Raw genomic sequence first — 26,819 nt, 5'->3', positions numbered from 1 at the left:
CACAGACAGACCGAACTCACTGACTGATTCTCATTCTGCAGCCACCAAGTCATACACAGGGGGGAAAAAAAAACAAGCAGGTAGAAGCCAAATAGTGCAAATTGTTTAATGAAACCCAGTTCAAAAATACAAGAATTTATGTAAAAAAATAAAAAGTTCCCTAAAGTTTCCTTATTTTTTATGGGGTCTTCTAATACCCGCTTTTTACCATCGTACATGTAGTTGGGTACTTTTTCCATTTATGGTGAGAAAGTTGAGTTTTTGCTTTGATTTTCAGGGATTTGGATCCACTACAAGCTCCGCAGTGGTCGGTCCGGGTGAGAAAAGCAGATAACCCTCAGTGTATGTTAGGTAAGCCCTCGTACGCTGCGTGAAAACTTTCCGTAAAGTTTCTTTCCTAAGTGACACAGGGACTAGTTCATTTCTTAAGTTTCTCCAAATGCATCTAAAGTAGTAAAATAAGAAAACTTTTTATAAACTCTTGACCGTTTTGTGTATACATCTCCAATGCAAACCTATATGTCTCCATGGCAACAGACTACAATAAAACCTGTGTGTAGTCTGATCCTATAGTCATACTTGTCCTCTCACGTCGGTTGTTTCTTAGGAGGCAGCTGGGAGTTTGACTGCAGGTTTGTTTGTACGCTGTAACCATGGAGACGCATAGTTCCGTATAGGAGCTGTGAACACTAAACCATTGAAGGTGTTTTAAAATCAGCTCTGTTTCTAAAGCTTCAGTCTTGTAGGAGAGCACTGCCTTCCGATCCTTTGCTTTCTGGGGGTGTCTCAGCACCTGGACCCCTATCATTCACTTTCTGTATCAGCGAGGGGGCCCAATGTTCTCTGACCGCCGCTGATCATGAAGTGATGGCGTATCCCAGCAGTCCCTCATACGTCTATAAAGTGTTTTTCTGGACATGCTTTCATGCTTCACTCAATATTTTGTAAAGGCCATTTCCTACGTAAACTATAGGGGGCGCCAAACGTAATAGTTTGTTTTTACTATTTGCAGCTTGTTTTCTGCAGACATTATCCTGGGAAACCAGGGCGTCCTGATACTTTACACCTAATGCATTATTATCTCTTTTTTTTTTATTTAGGGGATTTTATTTCAGAGTTTTTTAGACTTTGTCGCCGTAAAGAATCCACCGACGAACTTCTCGGCAAATCTGCCTTCGATGAGAATGGAAAAGGTAATTGTGGGCAAATTAATGGGCGCTCAGCGAGTCCGGTGCCACATGGGCAGTTTTCCTTCAGATGAGTTTCAGCGTGATAAATGGGTAAAATTGCAACTTTGCAATTGACCTTTTATTACATTTTTTATTCTATAATTTCCTGCTTGTTGCTTAGGTTACCGGTCCCCCTCTGCAGTCTATCAGTGGTGGCTGGTCTCCTAGGTAATAAGAACATCACTGGCAGGATCGCTGGATCCTCCGAGGCGGCAGAGGTGAAGCTGTAACCATCGCCTCGTCGGAGAGCGCACAGTTTCATTCCGGGTGCTCAAAGCTGTTTATCTTCAGGAGCACATCGCCCCCCGGAAAGCAGGAAGCTGGGAGGAAGAGGAGCAGTGCGCTCCTGAAGAAAGATCCTGAGATAACCCCTTTAAAAAAGTTCCCTATAATAGGCCGAGTGACCATTAGCCATAAGTTGGCAAAAAAAAATTATTTTCTAGTTAAATGCATGTATTTGGGGCAAAAAATAATTTTTGCAATTGGGTTTCAGCAAAAGCATTGCACCGTTTGGCTTTTACAGGCTACACGTTTAGCTTTGATGTGGTCATAAATCAACTGAGAGGAGCTCCGAAAAGACAGATAAAAGCGCGACAAACTTTCCTATTGGACCCCCAGAATGAGCTCACTTACAGATTCTCCGTTAATTCATTCTGCAGCCATTAATATACAGTGTAACACACAACGAGGCTGTAAAAGGCAAACGGTGCAACATTTTTAATGACCCACAATTACAAAAATTATTTTTTTTTTCCCAAACAAATGCATTTAAGTAAGAAAAGAAAAATTGTTCCTAAAGGTGGACAACCCCTTTAAGGCTTGTATACTATTGAAAGGCAATAATGAGGACATTGCGAGTACCCCCTGACATACGTGTACTGCAGGTTAAGAACTTAGGCTTTAAATGATGTCCCGTAACCTCTAGCTGGGCTTCCTGATGAACATGGACTCAACGACCAGCCGAGTGGGCATGGTTTTTCAGTAGGCAAGAGACAAGCGGATGCCGGTCACTTCTGGCAGCATTTTATATACTGGGGGGTAAAGTACTGCTTGGGAGGCGCCAATCACTGATTAGCTGCAATCTGTGGGATAAACCTGGCACAAAGTGTTCAGATTGCCTGCAGTGCCTCCGCAGGGGGGAAGTGCTATTACAATTCTTATTGATATCAATGGACTGACCATTGGGGCATTCCTCCTTGCTCTTGTTAATAGATGAGGAGGTGGGTTTTCTAGGCTGCCCACTTTTCCGACCAGCCTATATATGTATATTTTTTTACCCCTGGTCACTAGAGGAATTTAATTAAATGTGATAAAAAAAAAAATGTCATTTTTTTTTTATTAGTGAGATGTCAGGATTTGCAGTCAGGTAGAATAATCGGGTGCTAAACACTTCTCCGCACTCAGCGTCTTCTGTGTCTCTCCTCTCAGACGCCGCTGACATTGGCCAGGCTCTCTCCAAGCTCACCGAGCCGGCACCGGTCCCCATACACAAGCTGTCTGTCACCGGCATGGTCAGCAGTGCCAGGAAGAAGATCCGCAAGCACCGAGGGGCAGACGAGACCCCTCTAAGCAACGATGTCCTGAACGCTATATTATTTGTAGGTTCCGCACTGAACGTTCATAGATTTAATTTTTATTTTTAGATTTATTTATTTATTTTTTTATATTTCTCCACTTTACTCAACGTGACCCTAATTTACCAGATCCATCTTCACAGCTAATACACGTGTTAATTAGGAGGTGCTGTAGTGTTGCTTGAGCGAGAATTAATCATATCTGTTGTTTACCTTGTTAACGGCTCTGCCTCCCGAATATATCGGGACTGTGATGGCGCGAGAAACGTTTCTCTCTGCTCCCGAAATCTGACAAATGCGTAAGAGAGTTATTTATACCCCGCGTGTATCTGTCCCCGCAATATCAGCGAGAAGGCGGAGAGCTACAGGGCTATCTATTATCTATCATCTAACTATAGTATCTATCTATGTATTATCTATCTATAGTATCTATCTATCTATCATCTATCTATAGTATCTATCTATTATCTATCATCTATCTATAGTATCTATCTATCTATTATCTATCTATAGTATCTATCTATATATTATCTATCATCTAACTATAGTATCTATCTATCTATCATCTATCTATAGTATCTATCTATTATCTATCATCTATCTATAGTATCTATCTATCTATTATCTATCTATATATTATCTATCATCTATCTATAGTATCTATCTATCTATTATCTATCATCTAACTATAGTATCTATCTATATATTATCTATCATCTATCTATAGTATCTATCATCTATCTATAGTATCTATCTATTATCTATCATCTAACTATAGTATCTATATATTATCTATCATCTATCTATAGTATCTATCTATATATTATCTATCATCTATCTATAGTATCTATCTATCTATTATCTATCATCTAACTATAGTATCTATCTATATATTATCTATCATCTATCTATAGTATCTATCTATCTATCATCTATCTATAGTATCTATCTATCTATTATCTATCATCTAACTATAGTATCTATATATTATCTATCATCTATCTATAGTATCTATCTATCTATATATTATCTATCATCTATCTATAGTATCTATCTATATATTATCTATCATCTATCTATAGTATCTATCTATATATTATCTATCATCTAACTATAGTATCTATCTATATATTATCTATCATCTATCTATAGTATCTATCTATCTATCATCTATCTATAGTATCTATCTATCTATTATCTATCATCTATCTATAGTATCTATATATTATCTATCATCTATCTATAGTATCTATCTATCTATATATTATCTATCATCTATCTATAGTATCCATCTATATATCTATCTATTATCTATCATCTATCTATAGTATCTATCTATTATCTATCATCTATCTATAGTATCTATCTATATATTATCTATCATCTATCTATAGTATCTATCTATATATTATCTATCTATAGTATCTATCTATATATTATCTATAGTATCCATCTATATATTTATATATTATCTATCCTCTATCTATAGTATCTATCTATCTATCATCTATCTATAGTATCTATCTATTATCTATCATCTATCTATAGTATCTATCTATCTATCTATCATCTATCTATAGTATCCATCTATATATCTATATATTATCTATCATCTATCTATAGTATCTATCTATCTATCTATATATTATCTATCATCTATCTATAGTATCTATCTATCTATTATCTATCATCTATCTATAGTATCTATCTATTTATATATTATCTATCATCTATCTATCTATTATCTATCATCTATCTATAGTATCTATCTATCTTTATATTATCTATCATCTATCTATAGTATCTATCTATTATCTATCATCTATCTATAGTATCCATCTATATATCTATATATTTATCATCTATCTATAGTATCTATCTATTATCTATCATCTATCTATAGTATCTATCTATCTATCTATTATCTATCATCTATCTATAGTATCTATCTATCTATCATCTATCTATAGTATCCATCTATATATCTATATATTATCTATCATCTATCTATAGTATCTATCTATCTATATATTATCTATCATCTATCTATAGTATCTATCTATTATCTATCATCTATCTATAGTATCTATCTATTTATATATTATCTATCATCTATCTATCTATTATCTATCATCTATCTATAGTATCTATCTATCTTTATATTATCTATCATCTATCTATAGTATCTATCTATTATCTATCATCTATCTATAGTATCCATCTATATATCTATATATTTATCATCTATCTATAGTATCTATCTATTATCTATCATCTATCTATAGTATCCATCTATATATCTATCTATTATCTATCATCTATCTATAGTATCTATCTATTATCTATCATCAATCTATAGTATCTATCTACCTATATATTATCTATCATCTATCTATAGTATCTATTATCTATCATCTATCTATAGTATCTATCTATCTATTATCTATCATCTAACTATAGTATCTATCTATCTATTATCTATCATCTATCTATAGTATCTATCTATTATCTATCGTCCATCTATAGTATCTATCTATCTATATATTATCTATCATCTATCTATAGTATCTATCTATCTATTATCTATCATCTATCTATAGTACCTATCTATTTATATATTATCTATCCTCTATCTATCTATTATCTATCATCTATCTATAGTATCTATCTATCTTTATATTATCTATCATCTATCTATAGTATCTATCTATTATCTATCATCTATCTATAGTATCTATCTATCTATCTATTATCTATCATCTATCTATAGTATCCATCTATATATCTATCTATTATCTATCATCTATCTATAGTATCTATCTATTATCTATCATCAATCTATAGTATCTATTATCTATCATCAATCTATAGTATCTATCTATCTATATATTATCTATCATCTATCTATAGTATCTATCTATTATCTATCGTCTATCTATAGTATCTATCTATCTATTATCTATCATCTATCTATAGTATCTATTATCTATCATCTATCTATAGTATCCATCTATATATCTATATATTATCTATCATCTATATATAGTATCTATCTATTATCTATCATCTATCTATAGTATCCATCTATATATCTATATATTTATCATCTATCTATAGTATCTATCTATTATCTATCATCTATCTATAGTATCTATCTATCTATTATCTATCATCTATCTATAGTATCCATCTATATATCTATCTATTATCTATCATCTATCTATAGTATCTATCTATTATCTATCATCAATCTATAGTATATATCTACCTATATATTATCTATCATCTATCTATAGTATCTATTATCTATCATCAATCTATAGTATCTATCTATCTATATATTATCTATCATCTATCTATAGTATCTATCTATTATCTATCATCTAACTATAGTATCTATATATCTATTATCTATCATCTATCTATAGTATCTATCTATTATCTATCGTCTATCTATAGTATCTATCTATTATCTATCATCTATCTATAGTATCTATCTATCTATTATCTATCATCTATCTATAGTATCTATTATCTATCATCTATCTATAGTATCCATCTATATATCTATCTATTATCTATCATCTATCTATAGTATCTATCTATTATCTATCATCAATCTATAGTATCCATATATTATCTATCATCTATCTATAGTATCTATCTATATATTATCTATCATCAATCTATAGTATCTATCTATATATATTATCTATCATCTATCTATAGTATCTATCTATTATCTATCATCTATCTATAGTATCTATCTATCTATCATCTATCTATCATCTATCTATAGTATCTATATATTATCTATCATCTATCTATAGTATCTATCTATTATCTATCATCTATCTATAGTATCTATCTATCTATTATCTATCATCTATCTATAGTATCTATTATCTATCATCTATCTATAGTATCCATCTATATATTATCTATCATCTATATATAGTATCTATCTATTATCTATCATCTATCTATAGTATCTATCTATCTATTATCTATCATCTATCTATAGTATCCATCTATATATCTATTATCTATCATCTATCTATAGTATCTATCTATTATCTATCATCAATCTATAGTATCTATATATTATCTATCATCTATCTATAGTATCTATCTATATATTATCTATCATCTATCTATAGTATCTATTATCTATCATCAATCTGTAGTATCTATCTATATATATTATCTATCATCTATCTATAGTATCTATCTATCTATTATCTATCATCTATCTATAGTATCTATCTATATATTATCTATCATCTAACTATAGTATCTATCTATCTATCATCTATCTATAGTATCTATCTATCTATTATCTATCATCTATCTATTATCTATCATCTATCTATAGTATCTATCTATATAGTATCTATCTATTATCTATCATCTATCTATTATCTATCATCTATCTATTGTATCTATATATTATCTATCTATCATCTATCTATTATCTATCATCTATCTATAGTATCTATCTATCTATTATCTATCTATAGTATCTATCTATCTATTATCTATCTATAGTATCTATCTATTATCTATCTATCTATTATCTATCATCTATCTATAGTATCTATCTATTATCTATCATCTATCTATAGTATCTATCTATCTATCATCTATCTATCTATCATCTATCTATAGTATCTATATATTATCTATCATCTATCTATAGTATCTATCTATCTATCATCTATCTATCTATCATCTATCTATAGTATCTATATATTATCTATCATCTATCTATAGTATCTATCTATCATCTATCTATAGTATCTATATATTATCTATCATCTATCTATAGTATCTATCTATCTATCATCTATCATCTATCTATTATCTATCATCTATCTATAGTATCTATCTATCTATCATCTATCTATTATCTATCATCTATCTATAGTATCTATATATTATCTATCATCTATCTATAGTATCTATCTTTATATTATCTATCATCTATCTATAGTATCTATCTATATATTATCTATCATCTATCTATAGTATCTATCTATCTATCTATCATCTATTATCTATCATCTATCTATAGTATCTATATATTATCTATCATCTATCTATAGTATCTATCTTTATATTATCTATCATCTATCTATAGTATCTATCTATATATTATCTATCATCTATCTATAGTATCTATCTTTATATTATCTATCATCTATCTATAGTATCTATCTATCATCTATCTATAGTATCTATCTTTATATTATCTATCATCTATCTATAGTATCTATCTATATATTATCTATCATCTATCTATAGTATCTATCTTTATATTATCTATCATCTATCTATAGTATCTATCTATCTATCTATTATCTATCTATAGTATCTATCTATCTATCTATTATCTATCTATCTATCTATCTATTATCTATCATCTATCTATTATCTATCATCTATCTATAGTATCTATCTATCTATCTATTATCTATCTATCTATCTATCTATTATCTATCATCTATCTATTATCTATCATCTATCTATAGTATCTATCTGTCATCTATCTATTATCTATCATCTATCTATAGTATCTATCTATCTATTATCTATAGTATCTATCTATTATCTATCATCTATCTATAGTATCTATCTATCATCTATCTATAGTATCTATATATCATCTATCTATATTATCTATATATTATCTATCATCTATCTATAGTATCTATCTATCTATTATCTATCTATAGTATCTATCATCTATCATCTATCTATATATTATCTATCATCTATCTATAGTATCTATCTATTATCTATCATCTATCTATAGTATCTATCTATCTATTATCTATCATCTATCTATAGTATCTATCTATTATCTATCATCTATCTATAGTATCTATGTATCTATTATCTATCATCTATCTATAGTATCTATCTATCTATCTTCTATCTATAGTATCTATCTATATATTATCTATCATCTATCTATAGTATCTATCTATCTATCATCTATCTATAGTATCTATATATTATCTATCATCTATCTATAGTATCTATCTATCTATCTATCATCTATCATCTATCTATTATCTATCATCTATCTATCATCTATCTATCATCTATCTATAGTATCTATCTATTATCTATCATCTATCTATAGTATCCATCTATCTATTATCTATCATCTATCTATAGTATCTATCTACAGTACAGACCAAAAGTTTGGACACACCTTCTCATTTATAGATTTTTCTGTATTTTCATGACTTTGAAAATTGTACATTCACACTGAAGGCATCAAAACTATGAATTAACACATGTGGAATTATATACTTATCAAAAAAGTGTGAAACAACTGAAAATATGTCTTATATTCTAGGTTCTTCAAAGTAGCCACCTTTTGCTTTGATGACTGCTTTGCACACTCTTGGCATTCTCTTGATGAGCTTCAAGAGGTAGTCACCGGAAATGGTCTTCCAACAATCTTGAAGGAGTTCCCAGAGATGCTTAGCACTTGTTTGCCCTTTTGCCTTCACTCTGCGGTCCAGCTCACCCCAAACCATCTCGATTGGGTTCAGGTCTGGTGACTGTGGAGGCCAGGTCATCTGGCGTAGCACCCCATCACTCTCCTTCTTAGTCAAATAGCCCTTACACAGCCTGGAGGTGTGTTTGGGGTCATTGTCCTGTTGAAAAATAAATGATGGTCCAACTAAACGCAAACCGGATGGAATAGCATGCCGCTGCAAGATGCTGTGGTAGCCATGCTGGTTCAGTATGCCTTCAATTTTGAATAAATCCCCAACAGTGTCACCAGCAAAGCCCCCCCACACCATCACACCTCCTCCTCCATGCTTCACGGTGGGAACCAGGCATGTAGAGTCCATCCGTTCACCTTTTCTGCGTCGCACAAAGACACGGTGGTTGGAACCAAAGATCTCAAATTTGGACTCATCAGACCAAAGCACAGATTTCCACTGGTCTAATGTCCATTCCTTGTGTTCTTTAGCCCAAACAAGTCTCTTCTGCTTGTTGCCTGTCCTTAGCAGTGGTTTCCTAGCAGCTATTTTACCATGAAGGCCTGCTGCACAAAGTCTCCTCTTAACAGTTGTTGTAGAGATGTGTCTGCTGCTAGAACTCTGTGTCGCATTGACCTGGTCTCTAATCTGAGCTGCTGTTAACCTGCGATTTCTGAGGCTGGTGACTCGGATAAACTTATCCTCAGAAGCAGAGGTGACTCTTGGTCTTCCTTTCCTGGGGCGGTCCTCATGAGAGCCAGTTTCTTTGTAGCTCTTCATAGTTTTTGCAACTGCACTTGGGGACGCTTTCAAAGTTTGCCCAATTTTTCGGACTGACTGACCTTCATTTCTTAAAGTAATGATGGCCACTCGTTTTTCTTTACTTAGCTACTTTTTTCTTGCCATAATACAAATTCTAACAGTCTATTCAGTAGGACTATCAGCTGTGTATCCACCAGACTTCTGCACAACACAACTGATGGTCCCAACCCCATTTATAAGGCAAGAAATCCCACTTATTAAACCTGACAGGGCACACCTGTGGAGTGAAAACCATTTCCGGTGACTACCTCTTGAAGCTCATCAAGAGAATGCCAAGAGTGTGCAAAGCAGTCATCAAAGCAAAAGGTGGCTACTTTGAAGAACCTAGAATATAAGACATATTTTCAGTTGTTTCACACTTTTTTGTTAAGTATATAATTCCACATGTGTTAATTCATAGTTTTGATGCCTTCAGTGTGAATGTACAATTTTCAAAGTCATGAAAATACAGAAAAATCTTTAAATGAGAAGCTGTGTCCAAACTTTTGGTCTGTACTGTATATATTATCTATCATCTATCTATAGCATCTATCTATCATCTATCTATAGCATCTATCTATCTATTTATCTATCTATCATCTATCTATAGTATCTATCAATATATTATCTATTTATCTATATATTATCTATAGTATCTATCTATATATTATCTATCTATAGTATCTGTCTCTCATATCTATCTATATATTATCTATTTATCTATCTTCTATCTATAGGATCTATCTATCTATTATCTATCTATTATCTATCCATCCATTATGCATCTCTATTTTATCTATCTATGTCATATCTCTCTCTCTCTCTCTCTCTCTACTGTGTGCACAATTTTTACTTTTTTTTTTCATGATTTATTTTATTATTGAACAACTCCAGTGCTGTCAGTTAACCCAAAAGGTTTAAGGGATTGTCCACTACTCGGACAACCTCTTGTTAATCCCGGTGTTTCCCCATTGTAGAATAATAACACCCATACTCACCTCCGGTGCAGGAGCCGTTCCAGTGGTGTCGGCACTGACTCTCCCCGGTGATTGTGTGACATTATTATGTCACGCAATCCCTGTGGCCAATCTGTGCTGGCTTCACTCTCCTCTCCTTCAGACAATCAGATATCTGGAGGAAGTGGGAGCAGCTGCAGCTCAGATTTCCTCCAGATATATGTGATTTGCCCGAAGGAGAGGAGAGTGAAGCCAGCTCTGATTGGCCACAGGGATCGCGTGACATAATAATGTCACGCAATCACCGGGGAGAGTCAGTGCCGACACCACTGGAACGGCGTCGGCACCGGAGGCGGGTATAGGTTTTATTATTCTACAAGAGGAAAATATAGGGATTGAAAAGGGGTTATTAGAATATAGGACTACCCCTTTAATAACACCTGAATATGTAAGAAAGTAAAAGTGCATTTTTATCTTTCTTAAGAGAATATCTCTGCGTGCAGAATTATTATGTACCTAAATGAAAAACGTAAATTTTCCATCTCAATTGTTAAATTTTCATCTGTTAAAGTGAGAATAAGAACCAAATGGACATCAGGGGGCCATGAAACGTAGCATTGGGGGATTCATGGTTGCTTATGTCTGTGCACAACAGTAATCTGGAATATAGAAACACTGGAAGCTGAAGACATAAAAGCTTCTGTAAGACAATGGCAAAACTTAAAGGGAAACTATCATCGGAAAATGACCTATTGTTTAAATAAGAATCTTATGTTGCATGTGTTTTGAAAAAAAATTGGCAATGTGTTTTTTTTTGTTTTGTTTTTTTTTTTTTTTTTAAATATCATGATCTTTATTAAAAAAAAATCTAATTAATAATTGTGCAAATTTTCACTCTGGCCACTGGGGCTTTTTTCTTTACTTTAACTGCCAGACTTTGCAGGAACTTTTTATCAGTAGAGGCAGAATTACAATGACTGATAACACCTATATACACAGCTGAAAACACAGGATCCACCATTCATAATAGGTGAAGTCACAGCTCACCTCCTCCTCCTCCTGTACAATGACTGATAACACCTCTATATACAGTAGCAGTAGATAACACAGGATCCACCATTCACAATAGGTGATGTCACAGCTCACCTCCTCCTCCTCCTGTACAATGACTGATAACACCTCTATATACAGTAGATAACACAGGATCCACCAATCACAATAGGTGATGTCACAGCTCACCTCCTCCTCCTCATGTACAATGTCTGATAACACCTCTATGTACAGTAGTTAACACAGGATCCACCAATCACAATAGGTGATATCACAGCTCACCTCCCCCCTCCTGTACACTGACTGATGACTCCTCTATATACAGTAGATAACACAGGATACGCCATTCACAATAGGTGATGTCACAGCTTACCTCCTCCTCCTCCTGTACAATGACTGATAACACCTCTATATACAGCTGATAACACAGGATCCACCATTCATAATAGGTGAAGTCACAGCTCACCTCCTCCTCCTCCTGTACAATGACTGATAACACCTCTATATACAGTAGCAGTAGATAACACAGGATCCACCACTCACAATAGGTGATGTCACAGCTCACCTCCTCTTCCTCCTGTACAATGACTGATAACACCTCTATATACAGTAGATAACACAGGATCCACCAATCACAATAGGTGATGTCACAGCTCACCTCCTCCTCCTCATGTACAATGTCTGATAACACCTCTATGTACAGTAGTTAACACAGGATCCACCAATCACAATAGGTGATATCACAGCTCACCTCCCCCCTCCTGTACACTGACTGATAACACCTCTATATACAGTAGATAACACAGGATACACCATTCTCAATAGGTGATGTCACAGCTCACCTCCTCCTCCTCCTGTACAATGACTGATAACACCTCTATATGCAGCAGATAACACAGAATCCACCATTCACAATAGCATTTGACATAAAAATCAGATTTAATCAGTAGGTGATTTTCTGATGATCGGTTCCTCTTCAGTGCATGTTTCTAGTTCTTCTCCAGTTTTCATACTGTTGCATATCACAAATCTCAAAATAAAGAAATTGTAACTGTGAGAAAACAGACAGAACTGCACGTTCTCGTAGATACTGAAATATTTGCTTTTTCCTGCAGTTTCTGTTTCCCGATGCAAAATCCCTTGATGGAGCAGAGTCCAGGACCAATGGCTCCAATAGTGATACTGCAGCACAGGCAGAGAGCGAGGACTATGTAAGTCATTTCCTAGGGAAGTGTCACCATTACATGTGTCATATGGAAAGGAAGTAGATAACGTACTGTATGCTTTCGGGACAAAAATATATACATTCTTTAATTCTCCGTTAAGGCTAGATAGGTAGCAATTTTCCAAATTATGAACATTAGGTATTCTGTCCTAATCCTGAGTTACATCCTGTATTATACTCCAGAGCTGCACTCTGTACACAGTGACTGCACCAGCAGAATAGTGAGTGCAGCTCTAGAGTATAATACAGGATGTAACTCAGGATCAGTAATGTAATGTATGTACACAGTGACTGCACCAGCAGAATAGTGAGTGCAGCTCTGGAGTATAATACAGGAGGTAACTCAGGATCAGTAATGTAATGTATGTGCACAGTGACTCCACCAGCAGAATAGTGAGTGCAGCTCTGGGGTATAATACAGGATGTAACTCAGGATCAGTGCAGGATAAGTAATGTAATGTATGTACACAGTGACTCCACCAGCAGAATAGTGAGTGCAGCTCTGGAGTATATTACAGGATGTAACTCAGGATCAGTAATGTAATGTATGTACACAGTGACTGCACCAGCAGAATAGTGAGTACAGCTCTGGAGTATAATACAGGATGTAACTCAGGATCAGTAATGTAATGTATATACACAGTGACTGCACCAGCAGAATAGTGAGTGCAGCTCTGGAGTATAATACAGGATGTAACTCAGGATCAGTACAGGATCAGTAATGTAATGTATGTACACAGTGACTGCACCAGCAGAATAGTGAGTGCAGCTCTGGAGTATAATACAGGATGTAACTCAGGATCAGTACAGGATCAGTAATGTAATGTATGTACACAGTGACTGCACCAGCAGAATAGTGAGTGCAGCTCTGGAGTATAATACAGGATGTAACTCAGGATCAGTAAAGGATAAGTAATGTAATCTATATACACAGTGAATCCACCAGCAGAATAGTGAGTGCAGCTCTGGAGTATAATACAGGATGTAACTCAGGATCAGTAATGTAATGTATGTACACAGTGACTGTACCAGCAGAATAGTGAGTGCAGCTCTGGAGTATAATACAGGATGTGACTCCGGATCAGTACAGGATAAGTAATGTAATCTATATGCACAGTGAATCCACCAGCAGAATAGTGAGTGCAGCTCTGGAGTATAATACAGGATGTAACTCAGGATCAGTACAGGATAAGTAATGTAATCTATATGCACAGTGAATCCACCAGCAGAATAGTGAGTGCAGCTCTGGAGTATAATACAGGATGTAACTCAGGATCAGTAATGTAATGTATGTACACAGTGACTGCACCAGCAGAATAGTGAGTGCAGCTCTGGAGTATAATACAGGATGTAACTCAGGATTAGTAATGTAATGTATGTACAGAGTGACTGCACCAGCAGAATAGTGAGTGCAGCTCTGGAGTTTTCGATATTGCTGAGGAAGTTGCAAAAAGTGTGTAAAACCCAGAATAAGTTTGTCGCTCCCCACATTCACAGTTGTTCGTCCCCATGATGTCCTCACTTATCTGGTATTTAGATGAGATGTTTATCTCCCTACTGTCGCTATAAATGAGATGCGGATCTTATTTTGCCGGCGCTTGGTTCTGATGTTCGGCATATTCCCGGCCATCTGTCCTCGGCTATCAGACGGACTCATTTGTAATGCAACAATGCTGGAATGATTGTGAAGTGGCTGAATTATGTATGTCTGGTGTAATCGCTCCTCTGTGCGCAGACCCTGTACAGCCAGCTGAAGTCCGCGCCATCCGACAGCCTAACGTACAAGCTGGCGCTGTGTCTCTGTATGGTCAACTTCTACCATGGAGGGGTCCGGGGGGTGGCGCACCTGTGGCAAGAGTTTGTGCTGGAGATGCGCTATCGGTGGGAGAACAATCACCTGGTCCCAGGGTGCGTATATTAATCACCGCCTCGGCGTCTGCTTTGTGCAGAGGAGTTGTGTCGCTGTGAATAGTCCCGGCACGTCACGGTTCTGTAGGTTATACATATGCAACGCCAGTCTGAGAAAAGTGCAGCAGCGTTAGAAGAGCAGCTGCTAAAATCGCCCACACAAGTGTATGCTGATGGTCCTGGAGATATGTGAGCGAGCAGCCATCCTTTCTTAAAGGGGTATTACTGCCTCGAAAAGGGATGTCTAGAGCCGTCACCTAATGATCGGTGGGGATCCCCTTCCTTAGACCTCCGCTCATCATGTAATGAGAGACCTTGCACAAAAAACTTGGAAGAGCATCCTTTGCTAAATCAGAGCAGTGTCCCCTTGGGCTCCCGGACCTTACGGGCTCCTGAAGATCAGACCTTCGCCGATCATAAAGTGATGGCTCATCCTCGCCACCTGGCCATTTTTTTTAAATTTGCACTTTCGTTAATTTTTCACCCTTAGCTATAACTTTTTTATTTTTCCGTACGAGGCTCAAAATTTTCCTATAGTTTTGTTTATACAGCTCCTATTCAAACCTATATGTCTCCATGGTAACAGACCACAAACAAAGCCTGCGTAGTCTGATTCCAGAGTTATAGTTTCCTTCATCTGTCCTCTACTTCTTGGTAACTTGTTGAGCGCCTGACAGCATAAAGTTGGGAGCAGATGAAAGAAAATACGTCGGCAGGATTAGACTACACATGGTTGGTTCCAGTTGAAACGCATAGGTATGCAATGGAGCTGCATACACAAAACGACGTGATGTTTTTAATTGAGTTACTTTATTATTGATTTTTAGATACGCTGCAGAATATATCAGTAATGTCAGAGATTCCACATGAGGCTTAACGGGACTGTTCATGTTCTGTAGGTTAACTAGCGGACCCCCAGATCTGAAGTGCTGCCTGCTCCACCAGAAGCTCCAGGTAAGCACTTTCCGTTTCCCACCTAGTAACAGATGTTTTTGGGCCTTGTACGTGAAAATCTGTCTCCCTGCTCTTCAGATGCTGAACTGCTGTATCGAGAGGAAGAAGGCGAGAGACGACGTCAAAAAGGGGAGCGCTCCCCCCGACTCCTCGAATTCGGCCACGCATCGGCCGGCAAGCGATTCCATAAACTCCGCAGCAGAGGCGGAGAAAAATAAGTACGAGGTGGGCAAATCCTGGGACTCCTGGAGCGACAGCGAGGACGAGTTTTTTGAGTGTCACAGTGACACGGAGGAAATGAAGGAAAGCGGCCAAGAGGAGGCAAAGAAGAAGTCCAGAGAGGAGGCGAAGGAGGTGCTGAAACCAGACGGCCGCCTTCACCAGTCCGGAAACCTGACCCTACTGCTCTCCGGAGAGCCGCTCTACGTCCCCATCACACAGGTAACACCCTACTCCTTGCTTCTTTGTGCTTTTACCCTTCCTGTGGGACCGAATGGTCATTCAGGGGTTGTAAGCCCACCCTAGTTACATCCTACCTGTCTCATTACAAGAGGTCGTGCTGTTACATTGCACCAAGCCCTGCAGCTGCGGGTACAGGACACGATCAGGACAGATTTTCAGCCTAAGGATTTAATCAATGTTTTCATTCACTGGCAGCCAGCAGAGATGTGGAAATGGTGAGAAAATGGAGCACAAAGTATATTAGAAAGTTGTGCGCATCATTGCAGATGCAGAATCAGCCAGTACATAACTGCATAAGTGATATCCGAAGTTCTGTCACTTTTAACTCTTCAACAGCCTCCATGGGGGAAATCAACTGATCACGGGGGTGGCAATCGCAGCCTGAGTTAGGGAAACTACCTTAAAGATTTTTCCCCCGCTAAATACATTGATTACTTATTCACTGAATCAGGTGTGATTCCTGGGGGTCTCCACTGCTTCTGGGGACCCAAAGTCCCCAGTGGGAATAAAGAGCTCCTCTATATGTGCAATCAGCTCTGCATTCTCTTCTATGGGTGGTCAGCTCTGCATTCACTTCTATGGGTGGTCAGTTCTGCATTTGCTTCTATGGGTGGTCAGCTCTGCATTCGCTTGTATGGGTGGTCAGCTCTGCATTCGCTTGTATGGGTGGTCAGCTCTGCATTCGCTTGTATGGGTGGTCAGCTCTGCATTCGCTTGTATGGGTGGTCAGCTCTGCATTCGCTTGTATGGGTGGTCAGCTCTGCATTCGCTTGTATGGGTGGTCAGCTCTGCATTCGCTTGTATGGGTGGTCAGCTCTGCATTCACTTCTATGGGTGGTCAGTTCTGCATTTGCTTCTATGGGTGGTCAGCTCTGCATTCGCTTGTATGGGTGGTCAGCTCTGCATTCGCTTGTATGGGTGGTCAGCTCTGCATTCGCTTGTATGGGTGGTCAGCTCTGCATTCGCTTGTATGGGTGGTCAGCTCTGCATTCGCTTGTATGGGTGGTCAGCTCTGCATTCGCTTGTATGGGTGGTCAGCTCTGCATTCGCTTGTATGGGTGGTCAGCTCTGCATTCGCTTGTATGGGTGGTCAGCTTTGCATTCGCTTGTATGGGTGGTCAGCTCTGCATTCGCTTGTATGGGTGGTCAGCTCTGCATTCGCTTGTATGGGTGGTCAGCTCTGCATTCGCTTGTATGGGTGGTCAGCTCTGCATTCGCTTCTGTGGGTGGTCAGCTCTGCATTCGCTTCTATGGGTGGTCAGTTCTGCATTCGCTTCTATGGGTGGTCAGCTCTGCATTCGCTTGTATGGGTGGTCAGCTCTGCATTCGCTTCTATGGGTGGTCAGCTCTGCATTCGCTTCTATGGGTGGTCAGCTCTGCATTCGCTTCTATGGGTGGTCAGCTCTGCATTCGCTTCTATGGGTGGTCAGCTCTGCATTCGCTTTTATGGGTGGTGAGCTCTGCATTCGCTTGTATGGGTGGTGAGCTCTGCATTCGCTTGTATGGGTGGTCAGCTCTGCATTCGCTTGTATGGGTGGTCAGCTCTGCATTCGCTTGTATGGGTGGTCAGCTCTGCATTCGCTTGTATGGGTGGTCAGCTCTGCATTCGCTTGTATGGGTGGTCAGCTCTGTATTCGCTTGTATGGGTGGTCAGCTCTGCATTCGCTTGTATGGGTGGTCAGCTCTGCATTCGCTTGTATGGGTGGTCAGCTCTGCATTCGCTTGTATGGGTGGTCAGCTCTGCATTCGCTTCTATGGGTGGTCAGCTCTGCATTCGCTTGTATGGGTGGTCAGCTCTGCATTCGCTTGTATGGGTGGTCAGCTCTGCATTCGCTTGTATGGGTGGTCAGCTCTGCATTCGCTTGTATGGGTGGTCAGCTCTGCATTCGCTTGTATGGGTGGTCAGCTCTGCATTCGCTTGTATGGGTGGTCAGCTCTGCATTCGCTTGTATGGGTGGTCAGCTCTGCATTCGCTTGTATGGGTGGTCAGCTCTGCATTCGCTTGTATGGGTGGTCAGCTCTGCATTCGCTTCTGTGGGTGGTCAGCTCTGCATTCGCTTCTGTGGGTGGTCAGCTCTGCATTCGCTTCTGTGGGTGGTCAGCTCTGCATTCGCTTCTGTGGGTGGTCAGCTCTGCATTCGCTTCTGTGGGTGGTCAGCTCTGCATTCGCTTCTGTGGGTGGTCAGCTCTGCATTCGCTTCTGTGGGTGGTCAGCTCTGCATTCGCTTCTGTGGGTGGTCAGCTCTGCATTCGCTTCTGTGGGTGGTCAGCTCTGCATTCGCTTCTATGGGAGATAGCAGGTTCACAGAAGGAAATAAAGTGGTGATCAAGCCTGGGAAACGTTACTGCGTTCAGACAGGGAACTTTGACACCCCCTTCTCAAGATTTTTGGGGCTCCCATATGTCGGAGCCCGAGTATTAACTATCCAGTGGCTAGAGAATAAATGTATTTAGTGGGTAAATCCCTTTAAGAGAAGGTGTCATTCCAATGGGACAAATACTATAGCGACCCCAGCGCCAAATGTTGGATCCTTAAAGGGTATTCTCAGATCTAAACTCTATCCCCTCTCCATAGGCCGCGGCCTGACTTCTATCATAGTGAGGATGGGGCTTTACCGAACCAGATGCTCCGCTGCGGTAATGATGGAGATATCAGTATTCGGCTTCCTCCGTCAGTCCCGTAGACAATGAATGGAGCAGACGTACCCCTGCTTCATTCCCTATTCTTGGGATCGCTGAGCGTCCCAGTGGTCGGACCTCTGAGATTTCTCCGATCCTGTGGACAGGGGATGACTTTCGATTCTGCGAATTCCCCTTTAAGGGTAGAGATCTGCCCTTTTTGGTCCACAGTGGAGCCCCGCACACAGCGGATCAGTCATTGGGTCATCTGAAGTTCCCCTTTAAGACTTTGCATCTTGCCTTGTAGAACATTTTCTACCTTGAGGCGATAAATAATATATTTCCGTAGACTCGCAGTCTCTCCTAATGAACCTCTGATAATCTCGTCTCGTATTTTTTTTTTTGTGTGCAGACAGAATAGTTTTTTACTGAAATTTCTGATCTATAAATCCATTATTCTCTCTGAACGGCAGAAGACCAATGTTGGTAATTATTAATAAAGCAGATTTATTTTCTGTACTTTATTGAAGCCGAGCGTCAGTGCGCAGTATATTATCCTCCCTTCTTTCAGAGTTTTCATTATGTGGCTGGAAACCCGGAGAAGACGCGGCGGCTCCTGCACTGATGTGACGCCGCAGACGTCTTCTGTATTGTGCTGCCGTACACTCACCAGACAATGGGAACGTTTCTCAAAGAGCCGTCACCCACATACTGACGCCTCAACAAACAATCACCGAGGAATCTGCTATTTGTGTCATGGACGGCAGAATCCTAAACGTAAGAAGTGATTGTAATCCTTGTGACAGAGGAAGAGGCCGGTGCCAACTATTACCATCGTGTCCTTACCAAACATTATGTCAGTATACCCCAGTGTACGCCGCTCATACACACCTGGTCAAAATTGTTGGTACCCCTCGTTTAATGAAAGAAAAACCCACAATGGTCACAGAAATAACTTGAATCTGACAAAAGTAATAATAAAATACAAAATCTATGAAAATGAACAAATGGAAGTCAGACATTGCTTTTCTGCTTCCACAGGATTTTTAAAAAATGAAACTCATGAAATAGGCCTGGACAGAAATGACGGTACCCCTGAAAATAATGTGACAAAAGGGACATGTGAAATCAAGTTGTGTCCACTAATTAGCATCACAGGTGTCTACAATCTTGTAATCAGTCAGTGGGCCTGTATATAGGGCTACAGATACTCACTGTGCTGTTTGGTGACATGGTGTGTACCCCACTCAACATGGACCAGAGGAAGCAAAGGAAAGAGTTGTCTCAGGAGATTAGAAAGAAAATTATAGACAAGCATGTTAAAGGTAAAGGTTATAAGACCATCTCCAAGCAGCTTGATGTTCCTGTAACTACAGTTGCACATATTATTCAGAAATGTAAGATCCATGGGACTGTAGCCAGCCTCCCTGGACGTGGCCGCCGGAGGAAAATTGATGACAAATCAAAGAGACGGATAATACGAATGGTAACAAAAGAGCCCAGGATAACTTCTAAAGAGATTAAAGGTGAACTTCAAGCTCAAGGAACATCAGTGTCAGATCACACGATCCGTTGTTGTTTGATCCAAAGTGGACTTCATTGGAGACGACCAAGGAGAACACCATTGGTGAAAAAAAATCATAAAAAAGCCAGACTGGAATTTGCCAAACTACATTTTGACAAGACACAAAGCTTCTGGGAGAATGTCCTATGGACAGATGAGACAAAAATGGAAGTTTTGGGCAAGGCACATCAGCTCTATGTTCACAGATGGAAAAGTGAAGCATATCAAGAAAAGAACACTGTCCCTACTGTGAAACATGGAGGAGGCTTTGTTATGTTCTGGGGCTGCTTTGCTGCATCTGGCACAGGGTGTCTTGAAACTATGCAGAGTACAATGAAATCTCAAGACTAATCAAGGGATTCTAGAGAGAAATGTGCTGCCCAGTGTCAGAAAGCTTGGTCTCAGTCGCAGGTCATGAGTCTTGCAACAGGATAATGACCATAAACACAAGTAATGTAATGTATGTACACAGTGACTGCACCAGCAGAATAGTGAGTGCAGCTCTGGGGTATAATACAGGATGTAACTCAGGATCAGTAATGTAATGTATGTACACAGTGACTGCACCAGCAGAATAGTGAGTGCAGCTCTGGGGTATAATACAGGTAACACTTATTAGGGGCAGTAGTGATCATGGCTCCCAGTACAGTACTTGATAGATCACTGATGTGATCAGTCGCCCTGTAGACTGTGCTGTGCTCGGACGATAGTTATGACACTTTTCACCTTCTGCCTCCAGATTTATTAACAGCGGGGGGACAAAGTGCAGATTTTCGGAGAAGTTGTTGTCAACACTGTTGACTCGTGTTTGTACGACGGCGTTGGATAATCTCGTCCATTTTCAGCTTCGTCGCTCCTAATTGGTTTCAGCCTTTATGTAAAATCATTTCTTTGATCGCTTCGTTTTAATGTGACAGCGACATCTCGTTTAAGTGCTGGAATTAAAGGGCGATGATTTCATGTTACTGCGGCGCCGCATGGGAACTGTTTAATGTAAAGATTTCCAAACAAGAGGAATAAAACTGCAGATTTTCCGAGGTGGCTTGAAATGCATTAGTGAATTTAAAGAAAATTATCAGCTGTGTGACGCTAATAACTCCTCTATGAAACAAAAGATCCTCGGCGTAGACCGGCGTCAACCGAGCGCAGCCAAGTGTGCTAGAGTGTCGTACAAAGTGAAATCTGCGATCTCTGGTCATGCTTCATCACAAACCTGTTAACGGGGCCATCCACATTATAGGAAAAGTTTTTTGTTTTTTTTTACTTGATCATGAAGAACAAAAAAAGTTTTGAAAAACTTTGAGAAAACTTGACTTTTTTTTTTTTTTTTTTTTTTAATTTTGCACCAGCGGAGGTAATGCAGGGGGGCATTTAAACCCCCTACTTGACATATTTAGTAAAATTTGTGCCAGAATTTGGTGTAAATAATAGCAGAAATCTGGTTTTAGTTTGTGGCTCACGGAACAGCCTGTTTTATTTTCCGTATCCATTTCAGCTTGCTGATTTCCAGCGGTTTCTCGGAGAACCACTTTAAGTCATCGGTGCATCCAAGTGGAGGCCAAATATTTATCTTATCGACATCATCCGTTTGGCCGGTACAGAAAAACTCTTTTGGCCTGTGGGTAACAGATGACGCTAGGTGGCATGCGTCAGGAGCCTTTGCAATGTTGAGATGTGAACAGGAGCCATGATCAGGCCCTATCCTCCGATTACCGCCGTCTCTATTGTCCAGTTTCAAGTGATCTCATTCAGTTCTTTGCCCACTTACTATTTGGTAGGGCGATTTTTGTTGCTAAACTGGATAAACCATCATTTGCTTCTCCCCTGGTAAATGTAGTAATGGCACCGCTGGATGTAATCAGCCCTTATTTAAAACTCACTCCGAAACTACAAACTTTTCCTCCTGCATTACCGGAGCCCCGTGGAGCGTAATCCTTGATTTGCGGCATCCGCAGATCCGTTCTTTGGGAGCGATTCTCCACCTCTCGTTCAGCGGCGGTGGCACACAATCCTCTGATTCTTAACCTAATCTCTCCTGGTCTATGAACACACTCACCCTACGTTACGTCCCCGGGGGTCTCGCCGTCACTTCGCGGGGCGTGCCCGTAGTCTATATCTTGATTATTTTCTCCTAAATTGAACAGTTTTTTTTTATTTTGAAGTCTCCGGAGTCGAATAATTCCCACCTCAAGTCACAGAAACATTAAAAAATAAGTGTGGGGTGGGGGAAGTTTCATAAAACTAAATCAGTCCATGTTAACCCCTTAGCAAACAGGCTTATTTGGCACTTAAAGGGGGTACTTCTCAGATTTTGATGACTTGTCCTGATGATAGATTATCAATATCCGATCCGTTCCTTTGGAAGTTGCGATCGCTGGGACACTTTGGGCTCGCATTGCATTTCCCTGGTGCCGGGCCGCTCTCTTTTATGGTCTATGTCTGATATACACCTGATGGATGCAATACCCGGCCCGGCCTGTAGATAAGAGTGGTGCTGTGCCTCGAAATATAAAAAAAATACTACTTTTTTTTTTCATTTTTTGTTTTTAATCATTCATGATTTTTAGTGATATTCATAAAGCCATAGTTTTCGTCACATTTTAATAACCTTCATCCCGGCAGAGAAAGACGAGCCGAGATGCCTGGATCTTTGTGCCATATTCAGAGCTTATAAAACCAAATATATGCTTATTACAAGCCGGTGTTTCTATTCCTGCATCATTGACTTCCACTTGGAATAAAAATGTATTTTCTGGATCGTCGTCGTACTCCGGCGCTGAATATTAATCTGTCGTGATGTCTGCAGCGGGCCCAGTGGTGGCCACTACACAAGCCGCCTTCCCCAGCGCCGTGGTGTAATACCATGCTGTTTGCAGCCTGTGTAGCCCCCTCCGTGCCCCATCCATGGGTCATTTCTCACTCCGGGTACAGCAATTATAACTCCATACATGTCACAGCCCTGCGGACCACCGGAGAGGAGGATGCATGTGTGTTTTGTTATAGGTGACATTGCTCGGGCTGTCACACGTGGGCACAGTAGTCATTTTGCCATCTCCAACCCTATAATTAAATTGACCGTGTAGGAATGACATTAAAGGTGCATTCAGACGATCGTATAAATCGGACTGCAATGCACGGAGTGGCCGTTGGGTCTCCCGACACGAGCGAAATATAAAATATAGAATCATATGAAGCTGTCAGCTCAGTTCGGGAGACCTGCGGCCAGTCCATGCATTGCGGTCCGATTTATAAGGTCGTCTTATTGCACCGTTAAAGGGTCATACAGAACCAGGGTATATAACCAGACATTATTCCGAGCCGCTCGGCGCAAGAAGAGGGAAATATGAGGTTGTACGATCAATGATCTATCTGTATCGGCACAGAAAAAAAGCGACGCAACGTGTCAGGGATAAATCTCCTACTCTTGAAGAACTGCAAGTTCCAGCACGGCCGAAATGCTAAGAAATATCATGACCGGAAAAAAAGTCTAGTACTTTCATATAGGTCATGAAACATCACTACAGTGCCTCCATAACAGTGCCAGCCAGTTCCCCTATAACAGTGCTAGCCAGTGCCCCCATAGCAATGTAAAGGACATATTAATATTCATGCTATCCAAGTGTAAAGGACATATTGATACTCATGCTATAGCAACTCCATTTTGTCTGCTTGCTTCAAAATCATGTTATTATACTTCTTGCATAACATGCATTCTTTCCTTCTCTTCTCATGCTTCACATGCATCTTTCCCACACTAACCTTTTCTCACAAGAACATTCTGTGAGACACCCTGCTCCCGTTATCTAACTAGTCTGAGCCGGGATGGGTAACCTTGTAACTTTCCATCATGCGCCGAACTAACGATGATATATGACCATATGTGTGTTTCCGTAATAATTGTACTAACATTGGTTCAAGCCTGTAGTATGGCTGTAGGTGATTGGCCATTGATAAACTCAAAACAATATAAAATGCTAAGTAGAAATAAGCTTGGTTAGAGATTCTCTGAATCCTCCCATACAGAGCACTGTCTCCGTTTTGGTTTTCTGTGGATTGCTATCAACCTTATAACATAATAATTTGATACTCACTTGGTCAACCGTGAAGGGCCATTGCCCTCCCTCAACAGCAATACCCCCATAACAGTGCCAGCCAGTACCCCTATAGCAGTGCCCCTATAGCAGTGCCAGCCAGTTTCCTTATAGCAGTGCCCCTATAGCAGTGCCAGCCAGTACCCCTATAGCAGTGCCCCTATAGCAGTGCCAGCCAGTTTCCTTATAGCAGTGCCCCTATAGCAGTGCCAGCCAGTACCCCTATAGCAGTGCCAGCCAATTTCCTTATAGCAGTGCCAGCCAGTGCCCCTATAGCAGTGCCAGCCAGTGCCCCTGTAGCAGTGCCAGCCAGTGCCCCTATAGCAGTGCCAGCCAGTGCCCCTATAGCAGTGCCAGCCAGTTCCCCTGTAGCAGTGCCAGCCAGTGCCCCTATAGGAGTGCCAGCCAGTTCCCCTGTCTGGCATAAATGATAGTGTCCTACTATGCCTGTGTGTGCCCCGGCAAGCGTCCCATCCTTTTGAAAATTGATGAGAGGGGTAAAAAGTTGCAATTAAAAACAATATATACTAAAATTTGTGCCTTTTTTTTGCCATAAAAGTGGCGTAAAGTTCAGACGTCCAGCGGAGATCAGTAATATTTTCTACTGTTCTTCCCATGTAATATAATCTATAAATTTGTAATTATCTCAGATCCTTACACCTCAAGTCTTCAGACTCCTTCCTAAAACGTCTTCCACAGTAAAATCATTATCTTCACAGCCCGTCAGGATTTTACCTTGGGGAGAGCAATAAGCTGCAGGTAATAGAGAGAGTCAATACCGCTTCCCCCGCTCCGTCCCAGAGTGGGACCCACTATAAATGCTTATTGCGCCCCGTCTTCAGCTCCGTCCCTCCGGCTCCTCATGCGCTGTAAATGTCAGCGTGTTTCCAGGCTCTAATGATTCCTGCTGGAGAGAAGCCTTGAAATCCATGCACATTGTGTTTGTCTTTTATCCTATTAATCTGCAGTAATAGTTGACCCACGTCTGTCCTCCCTCCAAGGGCCAATCAATACCTCTATTTAGAATCCTGACCCCTTCCTGCACATAACAGTCCTGCAGCCAGAGGGCCCTATATACAGTCTCCTGCATCTCATGGGGCGAATATCACCTTCATCAGCTACCCAAACCTTTCTCTTCCCCTTTGTTATGCCTGGGACACCTACACCGAACACACATCTGTCTTACGTTACAATCTCATCTGCTCCTTGTAGAATTCAGATTCTTTTGTATATCAGCAGTAGCTACTATAATACTGCCCCTACGTACAAGAATATAGCTACTATAATACTGCCCCTATGTACAAGAATATAACTACTATAATACTGCCCCTATGTACAAGAATATAACTACTATAATACTGCTCCCTATGTACAAGAATATAACTACTATAATACTGCTCCTATGTACAAGAATATAACTACTATAATACTGCCCCTATGTACAAGAATATAGCTACTATAATACTGCCCCTATGTACAAGAATATAACTACTATAATACTGCTCCTATGTACAAGAATATAACTACTATAATACTGCTCCTATGTACAAGAATATAACTACTATAATACTGCCCCTATGTACAAGAATATAACTACTAGAATACTGCCCCCTATGTACAAGAATATAACTACTATAATACTGCCCCTATGTACAAGAATATAGCTACTATAATACTGCCCCTATGTACAAGAATATAACTACTATAATACTGCTCCTATGTACAAGAATATAACTACTATAATACTGCTCCTATGTACAAGAATATAACTACTATAATACTGCTCCTATGTACAAGAATATAACTACTATAATACTGCTCCTACGTACAAGAATATAACTACTATAATACTGCCCCTATGTACAAGAATATAACTACTATAA

The 26,819-nt window shown here is 39.2% G+C and overlaps 1 protein-coding gene across 5 annotated transcripts in view; it reads left to right on the top strand.

The window, feature by feature from the left end:
- Nucleotides 1-26,819, top strand: part of RAB3GAP1 (RAB3 GTPase activating protein catalytic subunit 1) — a 152,018-nt gene that overhangs the window by 87,480 nt on the left and 37,719 nt on the right. For all 5 annotated transcript variants that reach the window (XM_073647279.1, XM_073647280.1, XM_073647278.1 and 2 more), the window contains exons 11-17: nucleotides 278-351; nucleotides 1,101-1,193; nucleotides 2,658-2,827; nucleotides 13,229-13,324; nucleotides 15,074-15,246; nucleotides 16,146-16,200; nucleotides 16,279-16,641. In XM_073647279.1, the coding sequence (XP_073503380.1) occupies nucleotides 278-351; nucleotides 1,101-1,193; nucleotides 2,658-2,827; nucleotides 13,229-13,324; nucleotides 15,074-15,246; nucleotides 16,146-16,200; nucleotides 16,279-16,641 (1,024 nt within the window). The remainder of the gene's footprint in view (nucleotides 1-277; nucleotides 352-1,100; nucleotides 1,194-2,657; nucleotides 2,828-13,228; nucleotides 13,325-15,073; nucleotides 15,247-16,145; nucleotides 16,201-16,278; nucleotides 16,642-26,819) is intronic.

The sequence above is a fragment of the Phyllobates terribilis genome, unplaced genomic scaffold (genome assembly GCF_046119375.1).
Source record: "Phyllobates terribilis strain yellow unplaced genomic scaffold, ASM4611937v1 Scaffold_9__5_contigs__length_417890890, whole genome shotgun sequence".
In the NCBI taxonomy this organism is placed as follows: Eukaryota; Metazoa; Chordata; class Amphibia; order Anura; family Dendrobatidae; genus Phyllobates; species Phyllobates terribilis.
This window is presented reverse-complemented; position numbering and strand designations above follow the sequence as displayed.